This window comes from Oncorhynchus clarkii, chromosome 9 (genome assembly GCF_045791955.1).
Source record: "Oncorhynchus clarkii lewisi isolate Uvic-CL-2024 chromosome 9, UVic_Ocla_1.0, whole genome shotgun sequence".
Classification (NCBI taxonomy): domain Eukaryota; kingdom Metazoa; phylum Chordata; class Actinopteri; order Salmoniformes; family Salmonidae; genus Oncorhynchus; species Oncorhynchus clarkii.
In genome coordinates, this window is record NC_092155.1 from 54,738,492 (window position 1) to 54,757,331 (window position 18,840).

At 43.1% G+C, this 18,840-nt stretch overlaps 2 protein-coding genes and 1 non-coding gene across 5 annotated transcripts in view; 2 read left to right on the top strand and 1 right to left on the bottom strand.

The window, feature by feature from the left end:
* The window catches only part of LOC139416585 (anoctamin 11), a 68,535-nt gene extending 57,740 nt beyond the window's left edge, over positions 1-10,795 (top strand). For all 3 annotated transcript variants that reach the window (XM_071165423.1, XM_071165422.1, XM_071165424.1), the window contains 13 exons: positions 2,714-2,855; positions 3,007-3,092; positions 3,434-3,693; positions 4,062-4,222; positions 4,449-4,601; positions 4,972-5,101; positions 5,291-5,365; positions 6,071-6,160; positions 6,438-6,601; positions 8,824-8,982; positions 9,084-9,163; positions 9,329-9,433; positions 9,664-10,795. In XM_071165423.1, the coding sequence (XP_071021524.1) occupies positions 2,714-2,855; positions 3,007-3,092; positions 3,434-3,693; positions 4,062-4,222; positions 4,449-4,601; positions 4,972-5,101; positions 5,291-5,365; positions 6,071-6,160; positions 6,438-6,601; positions 8,824-8,982; positions 9,084-9,163; positions 9,329-9,433; positions 9,664-9,821 (1,763 nt within the window). In that variant the 3' untranslated portion in view covers positions 9,822-10,795. The remainder of the gene's footprint in view (positions 1-2,713; positions 2,856-3,006; positions 3,093-3,433; positions 3,694-4,061; positions 4,223-4,448; positions 4,602-4,971; positions 5,102-5,290; positions 5,366-6,070; positions 6,161-6,437; positions 6,602-8,823; positions 8,983-9,083; positions 9,164-9,328; positions 9,434-9,663) is intronic.
* A 425-nt stretch (positions 10,796-11,220) lies between these two features.
* On the bottom strand, positions 11,221-17,541 carry LOC139416590 (probable pleckstrin homology domain-containing family N member 1). The gene is made up of 11 exons (XM_071165440.1): positions 17,447-17,541; positions 15,731-15,830; positions 15,094-15,237; positions 14,817-14,903; positions 14,620-14,698; positions 14,300-14,436; positions 13,899-14,045; positions 12,245-12,331; positions 11,973-12,048; positions 11,714-11,790; positions 11,221-11,422 (listed from the first exon to the last, which is right to left on the bottom strand). The coding sequence occupies exons 1-11, from the start codon at positions 17,539-17,541 to the stop codon at positions 11,312-11,314; spliced, it is 1,140 nt and encodes a 379-aa protein (XP_071021541.1). The 3' UTR covers positions 11,221-11,311.
* On the top strand, positions 13,565-13,640 carry trnaa-ugc (transfer RNA alanine (anticodon UGC)). The gene has a single exon. It is a non-coding gene; the product is annotated as a tRNA-Ala (tRNA).
* Positions 17,542-18,840: the final 1,299 nt, after the last annotated feature.

Below are 18,840 nucleotides of genomic sequence, written 5' to 3' on the forward strand. Positions count from 1 at the left end.
CAGATCTGCCAGTCGACCAGACTCTTCCAGATCTGCCAGTCGACCAGACTCTTCCAGATCTGCCAGTCGTCCAGACTCTTCCAGATCTGCCAGTCGACCAGACTCTTCCAGATCTGCCAGTCGTCCAGACTCTTCCAGATCTGCCAGTCGACCAGACTCTTCCAGATCTGCCAGTCGTCCAGACTCTTCCAGATCTGCCAGTCGACCAGACTCTTCCAGATCCGCCAGTCGACCAGACTCTTCCAGATCCGCCAGTCGACCAGACTCTCCCAGATCCGCCAGTCGACCAGACTCTCGACCAGACTCCCAGATCCGCCAGTCGACCAGACTCTCCCAGATCCGCCAGTCGACCAGACTCTCCCAGATCCGCCAGTCGACCAGACTCTCCCAGATCCGCCAGTCGACCAGACTCTCCCAGATCCGCCAGTCGACCAGACTCTCCCAGATCCGCCAGTCGACCAGACTCTCCCAGATCCGCCAGTCGACCAGACTCTCCCAGATCCGCCAGTCGACCAGACTCTCCCAGATCCGCCAGTCGACCAGACTCTCCCAGATCCGCCAGTCGACCAGACTCTCCCAGATCCGCCAGTCGACCAGACTCTCCCAGATCCGCCAGTCGACCAGACTCTCCCAGATCCGCCAGTCGACCAGACTCTCTCAGATCCGCCAGTCGACCAGATTCTCCCAGATCTGCTAGTCGACCAGGATCTGCTGAAACCGCCAGCCAGCCAGGTTCTGGTAGTTTGTACTACCTGCCTGGGCTTCCTCTCAGTGCTGAGCTTCTTCTCAGTGCTGAGCTTCCTCTCAGTGCTGAGCTACCCATCTGTCCCGAGTTACCTCTGTCCCGAGCTGTCCCTCTGTCCCATGTTATCATTGTGGTGGGTAACCTATTTAGGGACGTTTAGGAGGGGGATTAAAACTGTCATGGAGTGGGGTCCACGTCCAGCGCCAGAGCCGCCACCGCGGACAGATGCCCACCCAGACCCTCCCCTATAGGTTCAGGTTTTGCGGCCGGAGTCCGCACCTTGGGGGGGGGTACTGTCACGCCCTGACCATAGTTTACTTTGTATTTTCTATGTTTTGATTGGTCAGGGTGTGATCTGAGTGGGCATTCTATGTTTCATGTCTTGTTTGTCTATTTCTATGTTCAGCCTGATATGGTTCTCAGTCAGAGGCAGGTGTTCGTCATTGTCTCTGATTGGGAACCATATTTAGGTAGCCTGGGTTTCACTGTGTGTTGGTGGGTGATTGTTCCTGTCTATGTGTTTTCACCAGATAGGCTGTTTAGGTTTTCGTTACGTTCGTTACGTTCTTTATTTTGTAGTATTTGTATTGATTCGTGTTTTACATTTGTTCATTAAAACATGGATCGCAATCTACACGCTGCATTTTGGTCCGACTCGCCTTCGCATCAAGAAAACCGTTACACCAACAAATGTGATTGCCTACCTTAGGCTTACCCAACAAATGTGATTGCCTACCTTAGGCTTACCCAACAAATGACAGTAATAGGCTAATGCTATTTATTTTACAACAGGCCTATAATAATAATAATAATAATTATTATTAATGACTAAACAATTGATAATAAATACTAAATAAATAAATGAAAGGTAGAAAATTGCATCAAACCTAAAGAGCAAGTTGCAGACAGTCCATTTGGCCGTGCGAACGTTCTTCTCATCTTTGTCAACTACAATATTAAAACTTGTCCCCGAGGACATTCCCCTCGTCGGCTTCTCTTCTTCACTATACTCTTTGTTATTGTTTTTTTGTTTGTTTTTACCCCTTTTTCACCCCAATTTCGTCGTATCCACCTGCTTTAGTAGCTGCTATCTTGTCTCATCGCTACAACTCCCGTACAGGCTCGGGAGAGACGAAGGTTGAAAGTCATGCGTCCTCCGATACACAACCCAACCAAGCCGCACTGCTTTTTAACACAGCGTGCATCCAACCCGGAAGCCAGCCGTACCAATGTGTCGGAGGAAACACTGTGCACCTGGCAACCTTGGTTAGCACGCACTGCGCCCGGCCCGCCACAGGAGTCGCTGGTGTGCGATGAGACAAGGACATCCCTACCGGCCAAGCCCTCCCTAACGCGGACGACACTAGGCCAAGAGTCTCTAACCCAGAGTCTCTGATGGCACAGCTGGCGCTGCAGTACAGCACCCTTAACCACTGCGCCACCCGGGAGGCCTCCACTATACTCTTTGTCCTCTAACTTTCGTTTTACTTCATTGAAAGAGAATCCATCCTTGCAATCAACAGTAGCCTCGCCCAATGCTTTGTTTACTACCTCTCTCTCTCTCTCTCTCTCTCTCTCTCTCTCTCTCTCTCTCTCTCTCTCTCTCTCTCTCTTTCTCTCCCCTAAGCAGCAGGTCGCACGTGAGGTGAGCAGCTGGAACCAGTTTCAGCTGGACATAAGCTATATGTTTTATTGAGTTGCAATTGTCTGACACAGATAACAAGCTTGTGCAGTTCTCATCACACAAACAGTAAATTAACAGAGGACAGGTTGAAATTGGTCCAGTCGGTAAATCAATTTTAATTGCACATGCCCGAGACCCATGGCAATTATATCAGACCTACCCAGATCCAAGACAAAAGTCAGAATTTAAGACCCGGGCCTGCTCGTGTCCTGGGTCGGATCTCAGAATTTTGGGTCTGTTGGACTTATGAAGACCTCTACCTCATCTACCTTCTTCTTCCCCAGATAAGGCCACTTCCAGGCACCGTGGCTCAGGTGGTTCCAGTCACAGCGCCCCCCACAGTCCTGTAGGACCTGTACTGCCACTACCTACTGCTGACAATAACACGCAACAACATCGACGGAGCACTGGATTCGCAATCAAAAAGTGTGTTTTAACAGCTAAAATGGGTATATATTATCAAGATTAAACTCACAAAGTCACATTTCAACTATACGTCTTTGCTGGAAGTGGGTCGTAAAGATGTCTGCTGTAAATAACACTGCTATAATGAGTATAACTACAACCCTTCCCACAGTATAAGGAAGAAATCCATCGAGGAGGATTGGTTTACTCCTCCCACAGTCAGCAGCTCCAATCGTCTGTCACGGTTTCTCCCCAGCTGTGAGTCTTACTTTCCTCCTGTGTCAATAATTTGGTTAATTCCACCTCCGTTCTCCACCTCCAGTGTCAGTGGTATTTATATGGCATAGCAATTGTTTCACGCTCGTTCAACTACATGCTACATAACAACATAACATCTGAAAGTATTTAAAAAAAACTTTCTTCAATAATGATTTTTATTCTCAATCTACCCTGTATACTCTTCTTACTTCTCTCTCTCTCTTGCGCTCTTTCTTTCTTTCTCTCTCTCTCTCTCTCTCTCTTTCTCTCTCTCTCTCGCTCTCTCTCTCTCTCTCTCTCTTTCTTTCTCTCTTGCTCTTGCTCTCTCTCACTCTCCTCAGCAATTCTGTACCAGGAGTACAGTGATGTTGCAATCAACCGAGAAATCCAGAGGCAGCAGGGGGAGGAGCCAGGTGCTGAGGAGGAGAGGCTAGGGGTAGAAGGGGCTGGGGAGAAGGCCCCATCTCCGTCCAATCTGTCTCCGTCTAGCTCCTTTTGCTCGTCACGAGGCTCCGCCTTCTCCCTGTGGCAGGACATCCCTGATGTCCAGACCAGCGATCAGCTGGACAACTTCAGCAACGAGGAGCGCAAACTACAGGAGGTGAGAGCATGAGGATGACATCAAGCCACATTGGGATTTAGGCAGCACTCAGAGATGCATGGGCATGACTTTTGTGGAAAGTGCACCCTCTATACATCTCTATGGCAACCCTACAGGCTTTTAGCATGTCCAATTAGCCAGCTAAGTTGATTTGTTTCATCTATGTGATGGATTACATTTTTTATGGGTTAACATATTTTGACATAACATTTGTGGTCATAACATTATATTCATGATTTTATTTTAACTATGTGTTTCCCCATAATGTCTCATGATATTTTTTTATATAAATAAACACCTTGATTTTAATTGTGAGTGAGAGGTGCTCCTATTGCTTCCGAAAGGCCCATAATGTCTCCTCGTCACAGGCCAAGTTTGAGCTAGTGACATCTGAGGCGTCGTACATCCGGAGCCTGGCCATCGCGGTGGACCACTTTATGCTGTCCCAGGAGCTGGGGGAGTGTCTGGGGACCCAGGACAGACAGTGGCTCTTCTCCAAGCTCCCCGAGGTCAAGGACGTCAGTGAGCGGTATAGTATAGTAACATGACACTGATGGGAGAGTACATTTCCTGAATATATATCATGAGATTATTTCTGTTTTTTTCTGTCTTGTTTTTTCGCTCAGTATTTGGGGGTTCTGTTTCTCTGGCTTTCAGCATCTTTCTATCTTAATCGCTCACTCTTTTTGCTCTGAATTCTTCACTTTCTTTGTTTCTCCCTCTCTTCCTCTCGCTCTCTCTTCCTCTCGGTCTAGGGTCCTGCAGGACCTGGAACACAGGTTGGAGGAGGACATCTTGCGTTTTGACGTATGCGACATCGTCCTGGCCCACTGTCCCGCCCTGCGAAGGGTCTACCTCCCTTACGTGACCAACCAGGCCTACCAGGAACAGACCTACCAGCGCCTGTTGTGAGCCATCTTACTTTGTGTTTATTTCTATTGGTCTTTGTTGCACATTCGAGTCTGTAAGTATGATGCTTGAAAATTACTGTATGTCACTCAGTGCCTAGTACACACACTTAAATAGTTGCTTTATACATATGGATTGGGTGGTTAACCCATAGAGGGTGTGCAGGTTTCTGTTCCAGCGCAGCACTAACACACCTGGTTCAACTAATCAACTAATCATCAAGACCAAGTGCGTTAGTGCTGGGTTGGAACGAAACCCCGTAGCTCTCCAGGGTTCGTGACCATGGATATACACTACATATCCAATCCATACCAGTGAAGGTTTTCCGACTATGTTGCTTGATTTTAGTGTTTTATATTTTCTCTGTAGACAGGAGAATGCTCGCTTCCCAGGTATCCTGGCTCGTTTGGAGGAAGACCCCATCTGCCAGCGTCTTCCCCTTGCCTCCTTCCTCATCCTCCCCTTCCAGAGGATCACACGGCTTAAGATGCTGGTGGAAGTACGATATAGAGCGCCCCTGTTCACCATAAAATTCAACTATTCATACCTGGCTGTAGGGACAGAACATTACTCTACCTTACATCAGGTTACTGACCAGCGAATATGCCAGGACACAGCAGTAAGTTTTTGCAGTGCCCTGAGGTGAAAGTCTAGATCCAAAATGTTCTATCTCCCTTCTATCTTATAGAATATTCTGAAAAGGACAACACCAGGCTCTAGGGGTGAAGACACAGCCACCAAGGCCTTCAATGAACTGAAAAAGGTAACAGAAAATATACAAAATACTTTATGCACATTTTTGTGGTCACCCTCCCTTTACATTTCTCACTGTCAATCGTGATTGCTAATTCTTCAAGTTTTACCAGTAAAATGTCCATGCAGCATCTGCATGCCAACCATTTGATCTCAATCAGTTTCATGGGAATATGCATTTGGGTCTTCTTGAGTTATGTACAGTGCTGTTTTGAAATTATGAACAGTGAGCACATTTTTGAGTAGATGGTGTTAACAAACTGTAGCATAGGCCTACCTGTGTTTTGTTTCAATCAAAGCACACATTTTTCCGCATGAGTAAAAAAAAAAAAATGAGGTGGTGTTTTTTGTCTTACAGTAGCCTTATAATATGCTATTATAGTCGGTTGTGTTATGTTGAATACTGTCATCTTGCACGAGCACCATTCCCCAATCATCACTGAAATTCGCCAGATTAGCCTGTTCTTTGAGCAGCTGAACAAGCAGAGCAGAGACTGTGCGTAAAGTAGAGAATCCTGCACATGCACAGAAGCTTCAGATCGTTAGTTATCGGCAAGAGGGTTACAAAGAATTCAGAACCTCAGCCACTCCTTATACCAAAAGCTGGAGTGAGGCCAATTTCTGGTCATTAACAGTAGACTTTGCATAGACATAGACATTGCATTTTGAAGAAACAATGACACTTTTTTCTAATAGACTATTGTGCCCAAAACAGCTTATAAAGGAGTGTAACTCCAGTGTGCAATCAATGAAGAGGATGGAAGAGCTCATTCACCTGAATAAGAAGATCCACTTTGAGGGCAAGGTAGATGAAAACATCACTCATTATGAACACGGAGAACATTCATTCTCAGTACACCTACTGTATGTTCATGTACAGTATGTTCCCCTTTCCTCTATCCATTGCGGTATTGGTTTTGGAGAACAAAGAATCCTATTTCTTATTGCCATAGTATGGGTTAACCCTATCATGTTTGCCCATTGTATATCTCAAGTAAAGAAACTACTATGCCTCTAAACCCAGTAATAATTAATTAACTGTTCATTCATGCTCATTAATAACATACATCTCCCCGTTTAAGATATTCCCTCTGATCTCCCAGTCTCGCTGGCTGGTCAAACACGGGGAACTGCTGGAGGTGGACACACAGACCATGAGTATTTCTGGGTCAAAGTTCAAGTTGCCCACAAGGCCTGTTTATCTGCATCTGTTCAATGACTGTCTTCTGCTATCCAGGAGGAAAGAGTGAGTTCTAAATATGTAAAATGTACAGTTGAAGTCGGAAGTTTACATACGGTACACCTTAGCCAACTACATTTAAACTCAGTTTTTCTCATTTCCTGACATTTAATCCTAGTAATAATTCCCTGTCTTAGGTCTGATAGGATCACCACTTTATTTTAAGAGTGTAAAATTTCACAATAATAGTATAGAGAATGATTTATTTCATATTTTATTTCGTTCACACAAGCACTCAATTAGTATCTGGTAGCATTGCTTTTAAATTGTTTAACTTGGGTCAAACGACTGGGCCGCGACTGGGAGGTCTGTGGGGCGGCGACGCACAATTGGCCTAGCGTCGTCCGGGTTAGGGAGGGTTTGGCCGGTAGGGATATCCTTGTCTCATCGCGCACCAGTGACTCCTGTGGCGGGCCGGGCGCAGTGCGTGCTAACCAAGGTCGCCAGGTGCACGGTGTTTCCTCCGACACATTGGTGCGGCTGGCTTCCGGGTTGGATGCGCGCTGTGTTAAGAAGCAGTGCGGCTTGGTTGGGTTGTGTTTCGGAGGACGCAAGACTTTCGACCTTCGTTTCTCCCGAGCCCGTACGTACGGGAGTTGTAGCGGTGAGACAAGATAGTAACTACTAATAATTGGATACTATGAAATTGGGGAGAAAAAGGGGGTTAAATTAAAATAAAATAAAAACTTGGGTCAAACGTTTTGGGTAGCCTTCCACAAGCTTCCCACAATAAGTTGGGTAAATGTTGGCCCATTCCTCCTGACAGAGTTGGTGTAACTGAGTCAGGTTTGTAGGCCTCCTTACTCGCACACGCTTTTTCAGTTCTGCCCAGGAATGAGGTCAGGGCTTTGTTATGGCTACTCCAATACCTTGACTTTGTAATCCTTAATCCATTTTGCTTTGGAAGTATGGGGTTATTGTCCATTTGGAAGACCCATTTGCGACCAAGCTTTAACTTCCTGACTGATGTCTTGAGATGTTGCTTCAATATATCCACATAATGTTCCTTCGTCATGATGCCATCTATTTTGTGAAGTGCACAGTCCCTTCTGCAGCAAAGCACCCCCACAACATGATGCTGCCACCCCCGTGCTTCACTGTTGGGATGGTGTTCTTCGGCTTGCAAGCCTCCCCCTTTTCCTCCAAACATAACAATGGTCATTATGGCCAAACAGTTCTATTTTTGTTTCATCAGACCAGAGGACATTTCTCCAAAAAGTACGATCTTTGACCCCATGTGCAGTTGCAAACCATAGTCTGGCATTTTTATGGCGGTTTTGGAGCAGTGGCTTCTTCCTTCCTGAGCGGCTGTTCAGGTTATGTCGATATAGGACTCGTTTTACTGTGGATATAGATACTTTTGTTTCCTCCAGCATCTTCACAAGGTCCTTTGCTGTTGTTCTGGGATTGATTTGCACTTTTCATACCAAAGTACGTACATCTCTAAGATACAGAAGGTGTCTCCTTCCTGAGTGGTATGATGGCTGCGTGGTCCCATGGTGTTTATACCTGCGTACTATTGTTTGTACAGATGAACGTGGTACCTTCAGGCGTTTGGAAATTGCTCCCAAGCATGAACCAGACTTGTGGAGGTCTGCTACTTTTTTTCTGAGGTCTTGGCTGATTTCTTTTGATTTTCCCATGATGTCAAGCAAAGAGGCACTGAGTTTGAAGGTAGGCCTTGAAATACATCCACAGGTACACCACCTCCAATTGACTCAAATGATGTCAATTAGCCTATCAGAAGCTTCTGAAGCCATGACATCATTTTCTGGAAATTTCCAAGCTCTTTAAAAGCACAGTCAACTTAATGTATGTAAACTGCTGACCCACTGGAATTGTGATACAGTGAATTATAAGTGAAATAATCTGTCTGTAAACAATTGTTGGAAAAATTACTTGTCAGGCACAAAGTAGATGTCCTAACCGACTTGTCAAAACTGTAGTTTGTTAACAAGAAATTTGTGGAGTGGTTGAAAAACGAGTTTTAATGACTGCAACCTAAGTGTATGTAAACTCCTGATTTCAACTGTATGTTTTTTATATATATGGAATTATGCTATGCTAAGATATGCTAAAATATGCTATGCTATACTACAGTATACTAACCTGTGCCATGCTACACTATACAATGGCATGTATGGCTCATAGCATTATGTCCTAAATGCTGGTTGATTGAGTGATGCATGGCATACATTGACAAATTCCTGTCCTTGATCTGTCTGCAGCACGTGGAAGTTCATGGTGTTTGTTCACGCTAAGATTGGGCAGCTGAAGGTGAAGGACCTCAGTCAGAAGCTCCAGGGCATCTCAGGCTTCATCTTCCACCTCCAGCTGTGTGAGGGCCAGCAGCTCAAACACCAGATCCTGCTCAAGGCCCACACTGAGTGAGCTAGTGCACATACCACTATCAATCACGATCATGATTTGTAATGGTAGTGATAATGTAAGAACTGACAGCCTCTACATGGGTTTTGTTTCTTCCCAGGAGTGGGAAACAAAGATGGATCACAGCCATGTTCCCCTCTGATCCATTGGAAGACATTGAGCAGGCCAGTGAGAATGATGGTGAGTATAAACAGTCGCATGTTGCAGTGTCACTGAGTTTCTATTGTTTCATTTACTGTAACCTGGAAAATATTGCTTCATGCTTTAAAAAGTTTTAAAAATATATTTTAACAGCACTACAACTTTTTCATGAATTTCGATACATTTTGTTGTTTCTCCTCTCAGATCTTTCTCAAGTTCAGTGCATCAAGAGCTACCAGGCCCAAGAGCATGACGAGCTAACATTGGAGAAGGCTGATATTCTTCAAGCCAAGACCATCACAAGTGACGGTGAGACACTCCATTTGGCGACCTTACATTAAACACTATCATAATAAGTATAAACTTTAAAGGGCAACTTCATTAAGATAAAAACATTTTACCCTTAAAGTAGTTCATAGGACTTTTCTATCATATGTCAAACCCAAAGTTTCAGTGTAAAACATGTAGACCACCACAAGTGATAATGTCACTGGGTGTGTTTTCGTTTGCTGAGGTTGTTGTGTATTGTATATCCACAGGCTGGGTGGAGGGCATTCGGCTGTCAGATGGGGAGCGGGGCTGGTTCCCCAAAACCAATGTAGAAGAGATCACAAATCGCAGTGCGCGTCTCCGCAACCTCAGAGAAAACATCCGCATCAAGTGTGTCACACAGAAACTGGAGGAGGAGCTCTTTTAAGTGTCCTCTCCACCCTGCGGCTTTTAACTTACACTTGGAATGTCCAATCGTAATGGTGTAATAACTCTCAACCCCAAATATCTATAAGTCCCAGCTTTTACGCAACACCAGTTATATAATAGCTGAGCAGTTTCAGGTGATCTGGATGTGGGAGCTTTCTTTAGTCTGCAGGTGCTCATAAGATTTGGCGTATCTTGACCATAAGCAATATAGCTAAGTAGTATGGTTCTCCAGCTGCATAGCAGTAATTTCCTTTCACTCATGCTTGCTATGACTGCATATACAACTACTGTAACATCAGAAATCAAGTGATTTTCTTTGCCCCAAGCACTTTAATTGTCATCTTAAAGAGTCCTCTCAGCATTCGAAATAAACACAATTTCAGACATACTGTACATTCAAATCATGACTAGCCTACTAATTTACTAATGGAGAAAGTCCTTCAACAAAACATTGAGGATTACAGAGTTTGTACATCTTCCCTGTGATTTGACATTGAGAGCTGTTTACGCGTAGACCAATATTAAGATGGAAGCACATAATATTATTTACCAACCACTACTACAATCTACATGTACACCATTCCATTGGCACATTATTATTATTTTTAAATATACCGTTGTTGAATTTCTGAGTTGTTAGTACTAATTTAAATGATTGCTGTTGCAGCATGTGTATTTGTTTATGCTCCTAGCTGGTTATTCTCTATGGAGAAAATGATGTAAATTTACATTCTGTAGATGTACTTACATGTTTAAATGAATATATGTCTAATTTACTATTATGACTGTAATTTATAAGGGCCAGGATCTGCCAAAAACATGCCATACCGTTATAACAAATATTAGAATTGAAAAATATAGATTACAAAAGATTAATAACACATGTGAGCTACTTGAGATCTCTGGTTGTGAGCACAATACTGTAAATGCTTTACCCCTGAAATAAATGCACATGCTTACATTTTTCAGTGATTTAAATGACTACTGACATTTTTTTTCCTCAATAATACAGTATGTAGGTGGAGCCTGAATGTTTGCCGACATGACATAAAGTTTGAGTTCCTTGTACAAAATAAGTAGGCCTACACAATTTGGGAAAGGTAGTGATGAAAAAAAAGTTTTTATTGAGTTTTTACATACAGTATCAAGAACAACCTAATAGAAAATATGGAAAAGGTCATGAACAGCACTACATTTTCTATTTTGGTTTAAACAGCGATTTGACAAAAAATATTGTAAGATCAGTGCACTAAAAATATACTCCCAATTTAGCCTATCCATTGCTATTACTGTCACTAGTGAAACAGAGTTCTACAGACAGTAACCTACAGCATAAGAAATTTCACCAGAATCTCTTAATTTCATTGTACCCAACTGAATAATGTATGCATATACACTGTATACAGTACATGCTATACACAATTTCAGTGTCTATTGATGAAAAGAGGCATGAGTCTTCTATTGAGTGAGGCCATTGGCCAGTGAGTCTCAGTCTTGTGCTACTGTCATTGGTTCCCGGGACTCCTTCCTGCTCCACATTTTTTTCAGCATGAGGGGTGGAGCCGTGTGGTTTGAGGTAGCTTGGAGGTTTTTTTCCAGCTATGTGAGAAAATAAATTAATTTTTAGGTTATTACATTTTGGGACTACTTTTGGGGACTTACTGTCACTAACTTGATTTCTTCTGTAAATTAATCTGCCATCACAACAGTTCAAGGCTAAGCTAACTCATTTTTAGCATCCTGCATCTTCACAAAATGGATATACATGTATATATGGCTCAATTGGAATCAATATATATAGGCAGAGAAGGCTAGCCACACAGTTTTTCCAACCAGTTTTATCTTTGTTCCCTCATTTCCCTTTTTAATGGGACTGTAATGGTACTGTACCTGTTGTAGCTGGAAGATCCAGTTCTGATAGTCTTCAGGACAGGTGCAGGATACCTGCAGCGGCTCCATCAGTTCACCTGCACCACACAACACACAATATAAGTACAATGCTCTTCACCACTGTCTACAGCAACACTTGATACAGTTGACTTACTGCAGATCTAGTCGCAGTTTCAATGGTTAATTTAGGGTCCTTTTGCTTCATTATGCAAAAGTGTTAGAGCATTTTGACGTACGTTATGCCTGTTTTGTATTTTACCTGTTAACTCAAATTCCATCCTCCCAGGTAATGCAGACCTCTCCACGGCTGCGATGCTTTTCCGAGACAATTTACCCTAAAGTGTTATGACAAACAGGTTGAAGTGTCATGTATTGGATCAGCTCTATAAATTACAACATCTTCTGAACTGTACATTTTAGAATGTCACACCAACATCTACTGTATAGCGGAAATTGGCAAACTAGGTAAGGTCACCAGATTCACAATGTTTACTGTGACATTGTATCCTTGAGAACATAATTTGGCTGTACCTCATATTTCACACTGAGGCGCTCGTTATCCACAGAGAGCAGGAGGACATCTTGAGGGAAGAGTACGAGTAGCCGTTCATGAAGTCCCTGCAAGAATGTATCAATGTTGTCACAGTGTTCATTTTATCTCAAGTCCACTATTATCATTATAGTTACTGTTTTCATTAGCAATATGACTATTTGCATAATCAAGTACTATTATTAGCCCTATGATCATTATTTACTATTAGTATATGTATTAACATTAGCATTATTTATATATGCTTTTTTTTACGTAGCAGATAGTTCTGAGAGAGTACTGGACTAGTGTAGGATTATTTTCTGAGTAAACTAGTATAGGATTATTTTCTAAGTAATTGTTTAATTCGTATGGCATTTATACACATTTCTAATATGTGGTGAATCTGTGTTTTAGAAGGAAACTGTGTTCGCCTAATTCTGGAAATATGTAATTCATTATTAACCTGTGAAAAGAGAAGAAGAGGCGAAGTGAGAGGGTTTACTCCGCCAAAAATCTGTCCATGAAAATAAGACCATGAAGTGAGGAATTATTGTATGGAGGTCAATACGAGAGTGTCAAATTTGGTCAACAAAAAAATAATTACTAATATGCTACGTGAGGCTCATTTGCTCGAATAGAAGTTTCATAATGGTTAGGTTGTTACGAATGCACTGACGTAAGTGTATGCATTAAGACAGATTTGAGAAAAACAACTTCATATCGGAGTTGTGCCTGTTGTTTACATGGGTATCTGCCCTCTCATTGGCTAGAATGGTCCCATCTGATCTGACATGAATTTACATTGTTAGAGTGGTCATTAGACTATCTTGTCAATATAATAGAACATCTTTGCATGGGAACTAATGATCTGTTGTCTGATTTACCAATGCATTAATCATGTTTTAATACCTTTATTGAAACAGGAAGTGACAGAGTTATTGAGTTGTGGCAAATGGTATTCAAAGGGTTGTCACTAGTTACCACAGCCTATTCAATGGGGTCTGCCTAAATAGTTATCCATCTCCATCATTCTCCATCATCCAGTCCTTGCTGCTTACAGGAAGTCATCCATCCAGCTGTATACAGCCCCTAAAGTTACAATGGTGGCAGCAGTGATGCCATTTTTGGTGGATTTGTGTCTTTTGGTGAGTTTTAATCTCAGTACAATTTGGTTAGCTAGCTTCACCTACCCAGCTTACCACTTGCATAAAATACTGTTGAGCTCTTGAGCAGCTGTTGAGCTTTTGGGGCTTAGTGCTGAAGATATAATGGATTTCTGCAGTTTTATGGTCATTGTGCCACCATTTCTGCCACCATTTGGTCCTGTGTTGCTCAGTTGGTAAAGCATGGCACTTGCAATGCCAGGGTTGTGGGTTTGATTCCCACGGGGGACCAGTACAGAAAAAAGTATGAAAAATGTATGCACTCACTACTGTAAGTAGCTCTGGATAAGAGTGTCTGCTAAAATACAATATTCCACATATGTTTGACTTTTTCATTCCTGGACAACGTGCCTTATTGTGACATATTTCAATCGTTTAGCATTTCTAAAATTCCGGCTAGCATGACAACTATTAAGCTATCAAGACCCCTTGAAATGGACTTCAGAGCAGTGGTGAGTACAGAAGTTACAGCGTGGGTTGTGTTAGATACCTGTCTCTGTGTATTGAAGATGTGGACCATGGATATGTATCCTGGCTGGCCCATGTGCTGGATGGGGACCCCTTCCCAGTGCCTTATTGGGGCTTGCAGTAAATACTTTTTCAGTTCCTCTTTCTTCCAGCTCTCATCGCAGGGTACCTACAGTAAATTACAACAGAAATGTAGCTTCATATTTGGAGAGTTTCGCCAGTGATAATTCTTTTTTTTTTTTACAAATGTCCTTTCATGATGATGTATTTAGCTCATTAGATGTTCAATTTGTGATCAAGCAAAGTAAACCTCACAATTGTTAAGACAGTTTTAGATTTAACAATGACACATCTGTTTAAGATCTATAATTTACTGCATAAGGGGATGGTTCTTCTAGGGGGTGTTCTGATTGAATACCTTACCAGGTAAGACAGCGCACAGCTGGAGGGGCTTAGCGGTTGGCTAATGGATTTGTATCTCCTCTCCTCCATGTGGTGTATCCATTTGTTCAGCTCGGCTGCACTGGCACAGGTGAAGACTTTGGAGTCCACCATTGGACCTAATAGTGGGAGGGAGATGCTTGCCATGTTCAATACAATAATTAAACCCTTTTCTGATGGCTTGCTTCACACCTATGACCATAGCACAGCTGTGACAAACCACAATAAATCAAATATCCTTGTGTATTAATTGCTTTATTGAACTGTGAAGCTTTTTGATCCATTATGATAATAGGACTCACCACTGATCTGGAATATGTGTTGCTTGTTGGAGTCCAGTGAGGTGGCTTGGAAAGACAGTCCAGAGAGAGGCAGGATGCCCTGAGAAAGAAGAAGCAATACACTGACTAGCCTTAGGGGAATGACATGTACATTCAAGTTAAATGTTCAACATGCATCTGTGTCATTACAATATTTCCCCATTTGTAAAGCAACCAACCTCGTAGATAAAGTCTTGACGAGAGGGATCCAGATATAGAATCAATAAGTGGAAGGAGAACAGCACCAGATAGTGTTCACTTGTCTCCTATAGGAACATAAACAAAGAAAACATGAACAGAACATCAGTACAGAAGTCCTAGAGTCGGGAAAGTGGGTGCTGGACAGTGAGTACTGGACAGTGAGTACTGGACAGTGAGTGCTGGACAGTGAGTGCTGGTCAGTGAGTGCTGATTGACATCTACAGCATATATGAACATGGTGTAGAGAGATGTTACCTGTGTGTAGCTGTTGTGGAGAGACACACGGGAGGAGTGCACTATCTCTCCATACATGTGTGCAGGCTGGCCCTCCCAATCACGGATGGGCTGGTTGTATATGCTGTGGTACAGCTCCTCTCTGCTCCTGCCCCATAGCACAATCTACGGGAATAGAATAGAATACTTTAGGTGTCATGAAAAAATAAGATGTCGTGGAGCAGTTTACATTAGTATACATCAGTATTATTGTATCATTAATGTGGGGTGGGGCGGCAGGGTAGCCTAGTGGTTAGAGCGGTGGACTAGCAACCTCAAGATTGCAAGTTCAAACCCCCGAGCTGACAATCCGATCTGTCGTTCTGTCCCTGAACAGGCAGTTAACCCCCTGTCATTGAAAATAAGAATTTGTTCTTAACTGACTTGCCTAGTTAAATAAAGGTAAAAAAAATACAAATTTGATATAACAACTTTGACATAAAATGATATATTGACACCATGCATTTACACTCACTTGCACTCAAATTATGCGGTCCACTGGGGGTTTTACCGTGTGATAAGTGCATGGCAGAACTTTTTCCAATTTATATCTTAGTGTCATTTTCATACAGACACTCCCTTTCTCTGTTTGTCTCTCCCTCTCTCCTTCTCCACTGACCTCCTGATCGAGGTGTCTCACTGAAGGGTAGCGAGAGGTTGGACCGTCTTTTCCATTCCTCACAGAGAGCTGAAGCCTGCTCTCTCCTAGAGTCCATATCCTGAAACAATAATATATCAGCAGTCAACCCCAAATCTCATTTTACCATATCCCATTAAACCATGTTACATTTACCCCACACTCTACTGTAGCATCTCACAAACCTAACTAGTCTACAAACACATATGCAATTCCCCTGAACTGGTGGTGACAGCAAATGTAGAAGAAGGTTTTTTTAAATATATTTTTTACTGTAGACCAATTTGCCCACCCCACTTACAGCCTGAGCCCTCTCCACCCGACCAGTGTCCATTCATAAGCAGATTAAAGTGGGGTGCACACAAGGAGCAGACACCCACCATCTGATCACCTCACACAAAGACCTGTTGCCCTCATTGGACCATTTATCTGGTAGTGATATAGTAGTCACACACCCCTAAACCATTCCCTAGGTATGGTAACAGTTCTGTTACATCTGTGTTTGTGCTTGTGTGTCTGTCTCTGTGTGTGTACGAACAAGCATCCTTGCGTGTGTGCATAGTATATGTTGCTGGTGGCTGATCCCTCGTCTTCTCTCAGTTTGGACACATGCTGTCTGTGAGCTGCTATTTTGATTAGCTCCTTGTTTTAATCCCCCATTCCTTTAATGATGGGATTTAGAGGCCTGGTCAGTGTTAGACCAGGCTGGACAAAAGAGAGATGAGCGGTAGTATTGTCTGCTAATTAGCGAGACAATATCCCTCCCCCCTGTGCTTCTGCATCTGAATTGTTTGCTCTTTGGGGTTTTAGGGGGTTTTAGGGTATCTCTGTATAGCACTTTGTGACAACTTCTGAAAATACATTTTGATACATTTGATTGATTTCACCGGCCGTGCATGTCACATCAATATGTTCATGTCTAAACAGAGTCCAAACTAGCGTTCTGCCTCTGTGTGTGCTTTTGAGTGAATGAAAACGACACAGATATATTTATTGTTCCATAATATATGCCCTCAAATGTTATTGTTTCTTACTCATGGAACTGAAGTGCTCAGAGAAAGAGGTCTTCCAATTTCATTGTCCATTTCCTAGTAAAACCATGATCAGCATTGCTTCGCTGTAAAAACTAAAGCAATGTAAGATTGTGGTATTAGCCTTAGGCTATATAGTTATTCTGATTGACTGGTGCTGGCAACTACAAAAACTCTGCAGAAACACAGACGAAGAGACTTGAATATAAACCCGGACTGTTTACCACAGTGATCTCTCTTCCATAATTTGAAACTTGTTTGTTTGAAAAGGATAGTGGAAGCCACAGAGATTGAAGCACTATTTTTTCCACCCATCACCCAAAGGTTCGCCACTTCCTCTCAATGCCTCGTCTTATGACCTTTAATCAGCTAAAACCCAAAAATAGGTACTATTTAATAGTATTCATTCAAACTTTCCTCCAAAGCTAAGAGGCTCAGTATTTTCAACAGAGATATCAGATAATTTTCTTGTTAGTCTTAGATGCTGTCGTGTCATAAATATATATAAAAAATCTCCACAGTCATGTTTCCGAATCAACTTAAAATGGGATTGTGATGTTGTGAAAAGCCGAATGGCTATCAAACTTAAACAGACCGCTCTCGTGAGGGATTGATATAGTTCATGGTCCTCTGTTATACATCAAACTATCAACAAACAAAGACTCACCCTGAGTTGTCAATCTCCAGAAGCTCGATCTCGTCAGGGCCCACCTCGTCAATCCCAGAATGCGCTCCTCTCTGAGTCACACTACAGCATCCCATGACCCTCCTCTCCTCTTGCAGCCTAGTCCAGTCCAGACAGACAGAGAACTCTTTCCTTCACCCTCAGGCCCTAGTCCTCACACTAACTATACTGTACCATTTGCCTCCATCTGCACCCATCCCCACAGCTTCTGCACCGCACTAAGACCAGACAGGGGGATATGTAGAGAGAGGGAGGGGGGATGGAGAGGAAAAGAGGACACGCCTGTCGCTTAACTTCTTAGTTCCCCCTTTTTCCTAAAACACAATATCACTATCCCTGATATTCCAAGAAAAAGGTGCCAAAGTTCCTGAGATGAGTTTAGTCAAGAAGCGAAAAACTGTGAGCAGCGTAACAGTGCACTCTTTCTTCCTTCCTGTCAGTTTGCACTCAGACCACCCAGAGAGCCATGCAACTTCCTCAGTGGTCTTTTCACTTTGACGGTGTCACAAAGAAAACGTAACTTCTTTTGAAGCCTGTCAGCCTCCATTTTAGAATTCTGCAGATTAAGCAATTGAGAAACAAGAGACACTGTTGACTGTTGTTGAAAGAATCCTCCTGTTTACATGAGAGACAAAGCAGTCATAAAAACAAGCCACAGCTTCAACACGGTTGTGTGTGTATTGTGCTGCAGTTGTTATTGTTGTTACAGATTAGAACAGTGTTGAGTAGGTGTGCTAGGACCAGTTGTCATTCTGATCGTGCAATTGTATTGTTGAAGCCCCCTCAAAATGCAAAACGTCAAAGACAGAATCATCTGTTTTGGTCAGAGGATAAACATACTTGCTGGGCCTGTGGGTTGGTTGGGAGCAGCCTGCAGGGATGGATCATTAAGTGTAGTGACAGGGACAGGAGGGTCGGCGGCGGTTGAGTGGTATCAGTGCCAGTGAGGGATTCAGAGACAGCCATCATGACTGTAGGAGAAACTATGTTTCTACAATTACCTCCCCAGACACTGATGCTACAGACTCGGCCTTCTGAGTCCTGCTGGTGGTGGAGAGCTTTTGGGTGGAGGCACTATTTGAGCGCTGGGCTCGGAAGTGTACTGCCGTTTTGCTCCTGCGGCTGAGAGCAGGGACAGGAGCAGTCTCCTCATTATATAGTTGCACAAAGTTCCTTTTACTGACCAGTGGCAGCAGCATCAGCCAACAGTGACACTTGCTGAAGATCTCCAGAGTCAGACATGCAGGAGATAAGGCATAAGGCAGTAAGGCCTGAATAACCAACAGCTGGGTGGTAGCTACAGTATTACACATTAGGCTATTTTCAACGCTCCAACAGAAAAACAGAGAACAGCCACACATGGGCAAACTAACACA